The sequence below is a fragment of the Oncorhynchus mykiss genome, chromosome 15 (genome assembly GCF_057628025.1).
Source record: "Oncorhynchus mykiss isolate SJ-2025 chromosome 15, ASM5762802v1, whole genome shotgun sequence".
NCBI classification, from domain to species: Eukaryota; Metazoa; Chordata; class Actinopteri; order Salmoniformes; family Salmonidae; genus Oncorhynchus; species Oncorhynchus mykiss.
This window is the reverse complement of record NC_143036.1, coordinates 56,732,501-56,745,000: the sequence shown is the minus strand read 5'-3', so window position 1 is coordinate 56,745,000 and position 12,500 is coordinate 56,732,501. Positions and strand designations below refer to the sequence as shown.

At 42.7% G+C, this 12,500-nt stretch overlaps 1 protein-coding gene across 15 annotated transcripts in view; it reads right to left on the bottom strand.

The window, feature by feature from the left end:
- Positions 1 to 4,460, bottom strand: part of sox5 (SRY-box transcription factor 5) — a 115,978-nt gene extending 111,518 nt beyond the window's left edge. For 12 of the 15 annotated variants that reach the window (XM_090198979.1, XM_090198972.1, XM_090198981.1 and 9 more), the window contains exon 1: positions 4,199 to 4,460. In XM_090198979.1, the coding sequence (XP_090055105.1) occupies positions 4,199 to 4,236 (38 nt within the window). In that variant the 5' untranslated portion in view covers positions 4,237 to 4,460. 15 annotated transcript variants of the gene reach the window in all.
- Positions 4,461 to 12,500: the final 8,040 nt, after the last annotated feature.

The following is a 12,500-nucleotide window of genomic DNA, read 5'->3' as shown; positions in this document are numbered from 1 at the left end:
CTGGGGAGGTCTGTGGGTTGAGAGTGGAGGGGAGAGAGAGGGAGAGAGAGAGAGGGAGAGCCTTTAGCATTCTGCTCTGCTATTCTTCTGTCTGTCTTTCTTTCTTTTTTCCAACATGGAGACACGGTTATCAAGCCACTCGGCGGACTTACAATATGGGCCAGACAATGGACCAGTCTGAGAGAAAGACCCAGAGAGAGAGAGAGAGAGAGAGAGAGAGGGAGAGAGAGAGAGAGGGAGAGAGAGAGAAAGAGGCCCAGAGAGGCCATAGGGAGAGAGAGAGAGAGAGAGAAAGGGAGAGAGGGGACAAGGTCTGCATTAGTGTTCAGACCACGGACACACCACTCAATTATGCACACACACACACACACACACACACACACACATACACACACACACACACACACACACACACACACACACACACACAAACACACTGTACCCCGCTTTCTCATAACAGTCCATAACACGCCACCCTGTCCCTTTAAAACACTTAACCATTTTCATCCGCAATGCTTTTCTAGTTAAATTACACATAAATCCAATTTACTACAGGTCAACTTTAATTCACATTACACACTTTGATTCCCAAAATTCCTGAATGAATTCCATTCAATGTAAAAGTTTCAAACAGTAACAAATTACACTACCACAAAAAAAAATCCACTGTCCTACTTTAGAATAATATCCCACAATGTATTACAATGCAATACCAATGCAATGATGACACACTAAAATACACATTTCTACGTGTTATTTTAGCAGCAGAAATGGAAGTGTTTTTTATAACCATTTATGCAGCTTTACTCATAAGGCACATTTAGGTGTTTAGACATCTGGTGTGGACCCACTCATAAAAGGTGACATTACACCACAACCCCCCCCAATAAACTCACAGGGGCAAACGGTAGAGAGTGAGAGTTCCACACTGCTCCCCTCAGCACCCCTAGAAGTCCCCTTCCTCATCTCTGCCCCTTCCTTACGATCAATCTCGCTCTTTTCCCTTTACTTCTGCATCTCTCCCTTTCTATCTATCGGTCTCTTTCTTCCTCTCTTTCTGTTACCCTCTCTCTATACGCTCTCTCTCTCTGTTTCTCTATACCTTCACTCTATCCCCTCTCTCTCTCTCTCTCTCTCTCTATCCCTGTGGAATCTGCCACTTTGACCATAGAATCTGTCAGATACACTCATACCACAGCTATGTCAGCGAAATCACTCTATTCCAGTATTTCATACAAGCATCATAGACATTCTTAGTAAAGATGTCAATGTATCTGAAGGAGCCATCAAATCATTATTATTTCCACGACTGAACAAAATGTCAGTGAGACAACTTAAAGAAAGATTTATAATAATACCAATATATACAACAATATTAGTATAATATTATAATGACAATAATAACATTACATTATAATAATCACATTAACACACACTAGTATAAAGATACCAATAACAATAAGAATATATTAATCATCATCATCGTATATTCAAATATTACTCAGCAGAAATGACTGTAAATAGTGCGAAAATGGTTGTGATTTACGCCACACTAAAACCAATCCAGTCAACATCGGTCAATCTATTCTGTATCTCAATCTGTTCATTCAGCATCAATGATGACGATAAAGCTCCTAAAAACAAACCATTCTCATCTTGTATCCATCAATTACATCTCAAACTAATCAGGAGACAATAAAGAGGACGGAGAATGTCTTCTTGTCACATGGCCAGCTCAGCCCATTGCCCAACACACTGTACAGAACATACATGCACTGTGTTTTTGTGACAGAACTTTTAAAGCAGCTATAAACCCAGCAACATTAGAGCAGAAAGTGCATTCCCACCAACACAGTAATTCTCTGCATCTCACTTTTCTTCTCCTGATAACTCATAACTATATAACTATATAAATAAATTTGATTTGATTTGGATGATAACTGACGCAGAAGACAGATAAACGCGGCGGTGAACGGGAACGGAGAGAGAGAAAGAAAGAAAAGTGAACACTTACAGAGACGCAGGAACAGAAAGCATCCGGACCGATGATGGTATGTCTCGCACATACACACACACACACACACTGCACTCATACACTCTCTCTCCCTCTGCGTTGAAGAGACTAATGCACAACTCTCTCTCTCTCTCTCTCTCTCTCTCTCTCTCTCTCTCTCACGCACGCACACAAAGGCGCACACACACTGTAGAGAGCCTCACACTCATAAACACACACTACACAGGTTACACTCAAACCGGCCCAGGTCGCCCTTTCCTCCCTCCTTATCCACTGATCGAGTACATTACTGGAAAGCAGTTTTTTAACCAGACGTTTCCTAAGTCAATGTAATCCCTGCATTTATCTCCAAACGTTCTGCTCTTACATGTAATCCTTTACATTTTTAATTCCACATAGTCTGGTGTTGTTATCTTTTCTAGATGACTTATTAAAAAAACATTTGCGAAATATAAATGTGTTGTTAATTCGGGGGTTAAAAGACTTTATCTCCAAACAAAAGATTAGTTTGATCTGGCAAAACAGTACGGTACCTTAATGCAATAAAAGTCAAGTGAGAGAGGGCATGTATAAAAAATACCGGTATTAAAATGAGGTATTATGGGTAATCTTTCTTTCAGGGCATTAACTTCAAACAGCCATTATTCCCCAGCAAAGCTCGTTTTGTTGTCGACGCGAACTGTAAATCGCTGAGAATATTTCCGCCTCTCTCACAGGAAAACGTAGGCCGTCGTTGTAAATCTGAATTTGTTCCTAACTGACTTGCCTGGTTAAATAAAGGTTCAATAATAAAAAACAAAAAATAAACATCAACCCTCTCAACAGCTGTTGCTGTAGCGACAGAAAGACAATCACACTTAACTGTGAGATCATGTGTGTGAGTATTTTAGTTTAACATCTACAAATAAAAGATTGGACATTCTGTTGAAATGTAAGCTTTTAACATTTAGTGTGGTTGTGTTTTATGTAATCTACTGGAATTTAAAATGAGTTGAGTCTGTGAAAACAACCCAAGAATTCTCCCACCCTGAACAATTTGCTCATGCTCGATAGCAGCTCGACGTGAATGTGAGCTGTCTTATCTCAGGGTGTCAAAATAGCCCGTCAGATAAAGCAGAAGTACAACTAGTTGCCAGGCATTCTGAATAGTGAACTGTAGATTGATTCTGTGACTGCCAGGTAGTTAGCTGGTGAATGGGAACTTTCTGAGAAACTCTGAAACTGAATCACACTGTTCACACCCTCACCTCAGCACATGGAAACAGAGTTCGTCACACACACACACACACACACACACACACACACACACACACACACACACACACACACACACACACACACACACACACACACACACACTCAGACACACACACACACACACACACTCAGACACACACACACACACACACACACACACACACACACACACACACACACACACACACACACACACACACACACACACACACACACACACACACACACACACACACACACACACACACACACACAGACAGTGAGTAACACTGCTGCTTGAACACGGCAATGAACATGTTGACATGAACAACTTAGTTAAACTGGAACGTGTGCAATGGAGAGAGAGGGAGGGAAAGAGGAAGAGAGAGAGAGAGAGAGAGAGAGAGAGAGAGAGAGAGAGAGAGACTGAGAGAAAGAGAGAGAGAAAGTGAGAGAGAGAGAGAGCGAGAGGGAGAGGGAGAGCAGGGCCAAAGTCACAGATCACTTCTCATTGTCACTCTGATTACCACAGCTGGACAACACATACACACACAAACACAAGCAGTTTGCGCAAGCTTTGCATGTGGTATCATTAAAAGGCACAGGATAGCCAAACTTTCTATCTTTCCTCTATCTATCTATCTATCTATCTATCTATCTATCTATCTATCTATCTATCTATCTATCTATCTATCTATCTATCTATCTATCTATCTATCTATCTATCTATCTATCTATCAAACAAGTAAAGCTTTGGAACACTATTTTGTTTCAGCAAACAGTTTTACAACAAGCAGCACTTTCTCCTTCACAAACACTTCAACAACAACAAAACACTCTCTCTCCTTCTCCCTCCTTCCCTCTTCCTCACAGTCCTGTCGTCCCTCTCTCCCCGCGGTCTGTCTGAGCATTATGTGTGTGTGACTGAGAGAGTAAGAGCGTACGTACCTGTTAAACTCCTGAGGTAGCTCAGGGTCTGTGAGCATGCTGGAATAGGTCTGTGGGAACTAGGATTCCTCCTTCTAACACCATGCAGCTCCGACACACAGATGGAACAGAATCACAACCGCCACAACAAGCCTCTCTATTGATCCTTCAACCTCTGAGACAACGGAGACTGTTCTCTCTCTCTCTCTCTCTCTCTCTCTCTCTCTCTCTCTGTAGCGCTCACACACACTCAGCCTCACACCCTCCCTCCCTCTGTCTCTGTCCCTCCTCCTACCCTCCCTGCCCTGTAAGCTGTTAGATCTGGGCTCAGCTCTTAAAGGGCCAGCACAGAGCACGGCACAGTGTGTGTGTGAGTGTGTGTGTGTGTGTGTGTGTGTGTGTGTGTGTGTGTGTGTGTGTGTGTGCGTGTGTGTGTGTGTGTGAGAGAGAGAGAGAGAGAGAGAGAGAGAGAGAGAGAGAGAGAGAGAGAGAGAGAAATACACAGTGAACATCGTTATAACACTGTACATAGCCATAATATGACATTTGAAATGTCTCTATTCCTTTGAAACTTTTGTGAGTGTAATGTTTACTGTTCATTTTTTATTGTTTATTTCACTTCAAATATTATCTATTTCACTTGCTTTGGCAATGTAAACATATGTTTCCCATGCCATGCCAATAAAGCCATTTGAATAGAGAGAGAGAGAGAGAGAGAGAGAGAGAGTGTGTGTTTGTGAGGGGAGGGGCTGTGTGGCCGTAGGGATGGTCGCTTCCATAGAGCAAACACTGCCCCCTTCCTTGAGCTCTGTACACATGCGTGCACACACCAGCGCGCACGCACGCACGCACGCACGTACACACGCACACACACACACACACACACACACACACACACACACACCACTAGTATAGAATCCTCTCAACACACCACTCCAGGTCACCTCTCTGGACCTCAGTCTTCGGTACTCTTGTCTACATGAGAGCGGATGGGTTTTCTCTTCTTTCACAAGTTTACAGAGTCTCTTCTCTCCCTTGTCACTGTGAGATAAATCTGCCTGGATACTGTCCTGCTCCTCCGTTCTGAGTATTCATAACAGTAATAAGGAGGATTATAACACTGCAATATTGAGTATAACTCCTTCCTCAGTACAGAGGACTCTTGTCGTTAGTTATCAATTGAGAACAACATATTATACAGAATGAAGGAAACATCAGAACGTTTATCAAATAATTTAATCAAATATGCTTAAACAAGCTACACCTCCTATATTGTCCTTCACAGTTCAAATACAAACACACATGCACACACACGCACACACGTACACACACACACACACACACACACACACACACACACACACACACACACACACACACACACACACACACACTTGATGAGTAAGTGAGTGTGAAGAAGCAGAATTTGGAGTGTGTGTGTGTGTGTATGTTTGTGTGCGTGTGGTACTGAGTGTGCGAGCGTCAGGCAGGCAGGCAGGCAGGCAGACAGCCCTTAGCGCTGTCAGTCACTATTAGGAGTGTGTGGTCTGTGTGTCACAGACAGAGCCAATCAGCCATTGTTCTGGAGGAAAGGAAAACAAACCTGACAGCCTGAAACACAACAGCCTGGAAAACTTTAAACACGCCATCACTCCATCTGTACTCACACACACACACACACACACACACACACACACACACACACACACACACACACACACACACACACACACACCGGCGGGCAAGCTCATGCACACACATACACTAGCACGCACACACACGCACGTGAACGTGTGATAAATGCCTGAATGCTTGCAGGCACACCCACACACACACACACACACACACACACACACACACACTAATGCACAACGTGAACAAAATCTGTCTACCCAAATATCTATGAATATTGTGTAACGGGGTTGTCTGTCTTGTTCGTCTGCTTGTTCCTACTGACAAATAAGCAGAAAAGCTTTGCCAGATACACAAGCCCAAATTCACACACATACCTATCCCCTCTATTTGATATATAAAATATAGAGTTGTGGATATGGCAATATAAACAACAATAACTGTCATTGTGATTATATTTAGTATAATCTAATTCTTCGGCAAAATGAAGAAAAACATAACTGGAGGTTAGATGTAATCTCATTCAGGGAGTAAATTGGTCCTCAGGATTGGAGACGGTATTTCTCCTTGACCTCTGCTGCAAAACAGCTGCGAACCCAATGATAACGTTATTTGTACATTATACTCAACCTAACTGCTTTATTCTACAGACTAACTGTGGGCAGAATGAGAACCATAAAGACTCAAATGGACCTTAGCGAACTCTCAGTTCCTGGCGGGAATATTTTCATGGCTTTTTTGTTTTCATGGCTTCATGGTTTATTATGATGAGGAATCTGTGTGTGTGTCTGTGTGTGTGTTTGTGTGTGGGTGAGTGTGTGCGTGTACCCATTGTCATACTTGAGTAAAAGTAACGATACCTTTTTAATGACTCAAGTAAAAGTGAAAGTCACCCAGTAAAATACTACTTGAGTAAAAGTCCAAAAGTATTTGGTTTTCAATATACTTAGGTATCAAAAGTAAATGTAATTGCTAAAATATACTTACTTAATTAAAGGTGGCATTTTTTTAACTCACAGATTGCCAGGGGCACACTCCAACACTCAGACATAATTTACAAAAGAAGCATTTGTGTTCAGTGAGTCTGCTAGATAAGAGGCAGTAGGGATGAACAGCAATGTTCTCTTGAGTGTGTGAACTGGACAATTTCCCTGTCCTGCTAAGCATTCAAAATGTAGCAAGTCATTTTGGGTGTCAGGAAAAATTTGATGGAGTCAGTGCCTTGCAAAAGTATTCGGCCCCCTTGAACTTTGCGACCTTTTGCCACATTTCAGGCTTCAAACATAAAGATATAAAACTGTATTTTTTTGTGAAGAATCAACAACAAGTGGGACACAATCATGAAGTGGAACGACATTTATTGGATATTTCAAACTTTTTTAACAAAACAAAAACTGAAAAATTGGGCGTGCAAAAGTATTCAGCCCCCTTAAGTTAATACTTTGTAGCGCCACCTTTTGCTGCGATTACAGCTGTAAGTCGCTTGGGGTATGTCTCAATCAGTTTTGCACATCGAGAGACTGACATTTTTTCCCATTCCTCCTTGCAAAACAGCTCGAGCTCAGTGAGGTTGGATGGAGAGCATTTGTGAACAGCAGTTTTCAGTTCTTTCCACAGATTCTCGATTGGATTCAGGTCTGGACTTTGACTTGGCCATTCTAACACCTGGATATGTTTATTTTTGAACCATTCCATTGTAGATTTTGCATTGTTGCCAAAAAGTTCAATTTTGGTTTCATCTGACCAGAGCACCTTCTTCCACATGTTTGGTGTGTCTCCCAGGTGGCTTGTGGCAAACTTTAAACGACACTTTTTATGGATATCTTTAAGAAATGGCTTTCTTCTTGCCACTCTTCCATAAAGGCCAGATTTGTGCAATATACGACTGATTGTTGTCCTATGGACAGAGTCTCCCACCTCAGCTGTAGATCTCTGCAGTTCATCCAGAGTGATCATGGGCCTCTTGGCTGCATCTCTGATCAGTCTTCTCCTTGTATGAGCTGAAAGTTTAGAGGGACGGCCAGGTCTTGGTAGATTTGCAGTGGTCTGATACTCCTTCCATTTCAATATTATCGCTTGCACAGTGCTCCTTGGGATGTTTAAAGCTTGGGAAATCTTTTTGTATCCAAATCCGGCTTTAAACTTCTTCACAACAGTATCTCGGACCTGCCTGGTGTGTTCCTTGTTCTTCATGATGCTCTCTGCGCTTTTAACGGACCTCTGAGACTATCACAGTGCAGGTGCATTTATACGGAGACTTGATTACACACAGGTGGATTGTATTTATCATCATTAGTCATTTAGGTCAACATTGGATCATTCAGAGATCCTCACTGAACTTCTGGAGAGAGTTTGCTGCACTGAAAGTAAAGGGACTGAATAATTTTGCACGCCCAATTTTTCAGTTTTTGATTTGTTAAAAAAGTTTGAAATATCCAATAAATGTCGTTCCACTTCATGATTGTGTCCCACTTGTTGTTGATTCTTCACAGTTTTATATCTTTATGTTTGAAGCCTGAAATGTGGCAAAAGGTCGCAAAGTTCAAGGGGGCCGAATACTTTCGCAAGGCACTGTATATTATTTTCTTTAGGAATGTAGTGAAGTAAAAGTAAAAGTATTAAAAAAACATACGCTGAACTAAAATATAAACACAACGCGTAAAGTGTTGGTCTCATGAAATAAAAGATCCCAGAAATGTTCAATATGCACAAAAAGCTTGTTTTTCTAAAATGTTGCGCATTAATTAGTTTACACACAGGGATGTGAGCATTTCTCCTTTGCCAAGATAATTCATCCACCTGACAGGTGTGGCATAGCAAGAAGCTGATTAAACAGCATGATCATTACATAGGTGTATCTTGTGCTGGGGACAATAAAAGGCCACTCTAAAATGTGCAGTTGTGTCACACAACACAATGCCACAAATGTCTCAAGTTTTGAAGGAGCATGCAATTGGCATGCTGATTGCAGGAATGTCCATCAGAGCTGTTGCCATATGATTTAATGTTCATTTCTCTACCATAAGCCACCTCCAATGTTATTTTAGAGAATTTGGCAGTACATCCAACCGGCCTGAACAGCAGACCACGTGTAACCACGCCAGCCCAGGACCTCCACATCCGGCTTCTTCACCTGCAGGATCGTCTGAGACCAGCCACCCGGACAGCTGATGAAACTGTGGGTTTGCACAACAGAAGAATTTCTGGACAAACTGTCAGAAACCGTCTCAGGGAAGCTCACCTGCGTGCTTGTCGTCCTCACCAGGGTCTTGACCTGACTGCAGTTGGGGTTCTGACTGCAGTTTGGTGTCGTAACCGACTTCAGAGGGCAAATGCTCACCTTCGATGTCAACTGGCAGGCTGGAGATATGTGCTCTTCGCGGATCAATCCTGATTTCAACTGTACCGGGCAGATGGCAGACAGTGTGTATGGCGTTGTGCAGTTTGCTGATGTCAACATTGTGTACAGAGAGCCCCATGGTGACGGTGGGGTTATAGTATGGGCATATATAAACTACGGACAACGAACACAATTGAATTTTATTGATGGCAATTTGCCATTCATCCGCTGCCATCACCTTATGTTTCAGCATGATAATGCACAGCCCTATGTCACAAGGATCTGTACACAATTCGTGGATACTGAAAATGCCCCAGTTCTTCCATGGCCTGCATACTCACCAGACATGTCACCCAATGAGCATGTTTGGGATGCTCTGGATCGACGTGTACGACAGTGTGTTCTAGTTCCCATCAATATCCAGCAACTTCACACAGCCATTGAAGAGGAGTGAGACAACATTCCACAGGCCACAATCAACTCTATGCGAAGGAGATGTGTCGCGCTGCATGAGGCAAATGGTGGTCACACCAGATACTGACTGGTTTTCCTTTTTTTGAATGTATCTGTGACCATAGGTGCATATCTGTATTCCCAGTCAAGTGAAATCCATAGATTAGGGCCTAAGAAATGTATTTAAATTGACTGATTTCCTTATATGAACTGTAACTCAGTAAAATCTTTGAAATTGTTGCATGTTGCGTTTATATTGTTGTTCAGCGTAAATAGTCAAGTAGAGTACAGATACCTCAAAACACAACGTAAGGAGTACTTGAAAGTATTTTGACTTATTAAGTACTTTGCACCACTGCATGTTTGTGAGTAAGTGTGTGTGTAAGTGTGTGGAATCGTCTTGAAAAGCGTTGTTGAATACGACTACAAAGATGTCATTTGACAATGAGAGAAGAAAGCAGAAACTCAGTATCTTTTTAACTAGCTACTCTTAGGTGGCCATTGTTCCTCGTTAAACTATTTAGAGAACCTTCGTGTCAAGGCTGCAGTAGGGAACGAGACCGAGAGAGATGGAGGAGGTATTGTTCTCTGAAAGGTAAAAAAAAGAAGTAAAAGATAGCAACAGCAGCACGGGAGAGAATGGAGAAAAAGAAGAAGAGTGAATTCATCTGAGGTGAAACAAAAGGTGATAGAAAAAAGGAGAAGGCTGCTTTTGATTATGTACAGCGCTAGGAAAATACAGTAACGTAAAATACAGTAACGTAAAATACAGTAATGTAAAATACAGTAATGTAAAATACAGTAACGTAAAATACAGTAACGTAAAATACAGAAGTTGAGTCCTTAACCTTATTGAGGTATAGCCGTGACCTAAAATTAATTATGTTTCCAGTGCGTAGACCAGGAGAGGTGAGGAGTTATGTGTAACACACACACACACACACACACACACACACACACACACACACACACACACACGGTCCATTACAATGAAGCCGTTCATCAGAGGCCCGGTGTCGTCGACCCTCACAGCTGTAGTGCATTAGAGGCCCAGAGATCACAGGGTCTGCAGGAGACAGGCAGTAAACATTCCCCTTCCTCAATATTACACACACACACACACACACACACACACACACACACACACACACCAACAAAAAAATGCACACACACGCATACACATCAGGGCCATTAGAACAAGCAGTCTGACCCTCCCCCTGCCCTCCATGTCCCTCTCTACTCAATCTGGGGAATAGAAGGAGAAATGAGGGAGGGAGACTAGGGTGGGGGTCCACTAGGGTGGAGGTCCACTAGGGTGGAGGTCATTGCACGGATGATGTTGCTCTGCTGTTGTTAAACAACATGTTTAACAAAACAGCACCAAACGAGAATGCTGCCCTGTGTACACAGAGTCTAGATCTGACAAGCGAGGAATGGGATTTCCCAATTGTTTGGGGCATACAATATGGCTCAGTGTTTGAATGATTTGTTTTGTGCAGTCATTGTTCCTGATCCTTATTGAGGGTGTCACTAATGTTGGACCCCACTGTATATAGAGATATTAAACACTAGACTGTTTATACTGTTTTTCACACTGTATTCATGTACTGTATTCTTTACATACATTACATGACCAAACAATGTGAACACCTGCTCTTCGAACTTCTCATTCCAAAATCATGGGCATTATTACAGAGTTGGTCCCTCCTTTGCAGCTATAACAGCCTCTCCACTCTTCTGGCAATTAGGCCTGGCTCGCAGTCAGCGTTCCAATTCATCCCAAAGGTTTTTCGATGAGGTTGAGGTCAGGGCTTTGCACAGGCCAGTCAAATTCTTCCACACAGATCTCGACAAAACATTTCTGAATGGAACTCACTTTGTACACGGGGGAGTTGTCATGCTGAAACAGGAAAGGACCTTCCCCAAACTGTTACCACAATGTTGGAAGCACAGAATCGTCTAGAATGTCATTGTATGATGTAGCGCTACGATTTCCCTTCACTGGAACTAAGGGGCCTAGCCTGAAACATGAAAAACAGCTCCAGACAACTATTCCTCCTCCACCAAACTTTAGAGCTGGCACTATGCATTGTCCGTCGGACTGCCAGATGGTGAAGTGTGATTCATTACTACAGAGAATGCGTTTCCACTGTTCCAAAGTACACCACTCCAGCTGACCCTTGGCATTGTGCATGGTGATTTTAGGCTTGTGTGCGGCTGCTCGTCCATGGAAGCCCATTTCGAGAAGCTCCCAACGAACAGTTCTTGTGCTGATGTTGCTTCCAGAGGAAGTTTGGAACTCGGTAGTGAATGTTGCAACCAAGGACAGACGATTTTTACACGCTACTCGCTAGAGCACTAAGCTGTCCCATTCTGTGAGCTTGTGTGGCCTACCACTTCGCGGCGGAGCCATTGTTGCCCCTAGACGTATCCACTTCACAATAACATCACTTACAGTGGACCAGGGCAGATCTACCAGGGCAGAAATCTGACTAACTGACTTTTGGAAAGGTGGCATCCTATGACGGTGCCACGTTGAAAGTCACTGAGCTCTTCAGTATGGGCCATTCTACTGCCAATGTTTGTCTATGGAGATTGCTTGGCGGTGTGCTCGATTTTATACAGCTGTCAGCAACGTGTGTGGCTGAAATAGCTGAATCAACTAATTTGAAGGGGTGTCCACATACTTTTATGTACATAGTGTAGCTCATTCTAATATACTGTACATGTAGCGGATATAAAACAGTTCCTCATGGTCACGTGATGATGTAGCCCTGCCTGTAAAAAAACAGTGTCTGCCCTTGGTCCAAGTGGGAATTTCCTCTTGGTCTAATAAGTTGGTTGTTCCCGTGACACCGTGGGAGAGCCCGGTTAGTATCCCGTGTGTTACACACACGT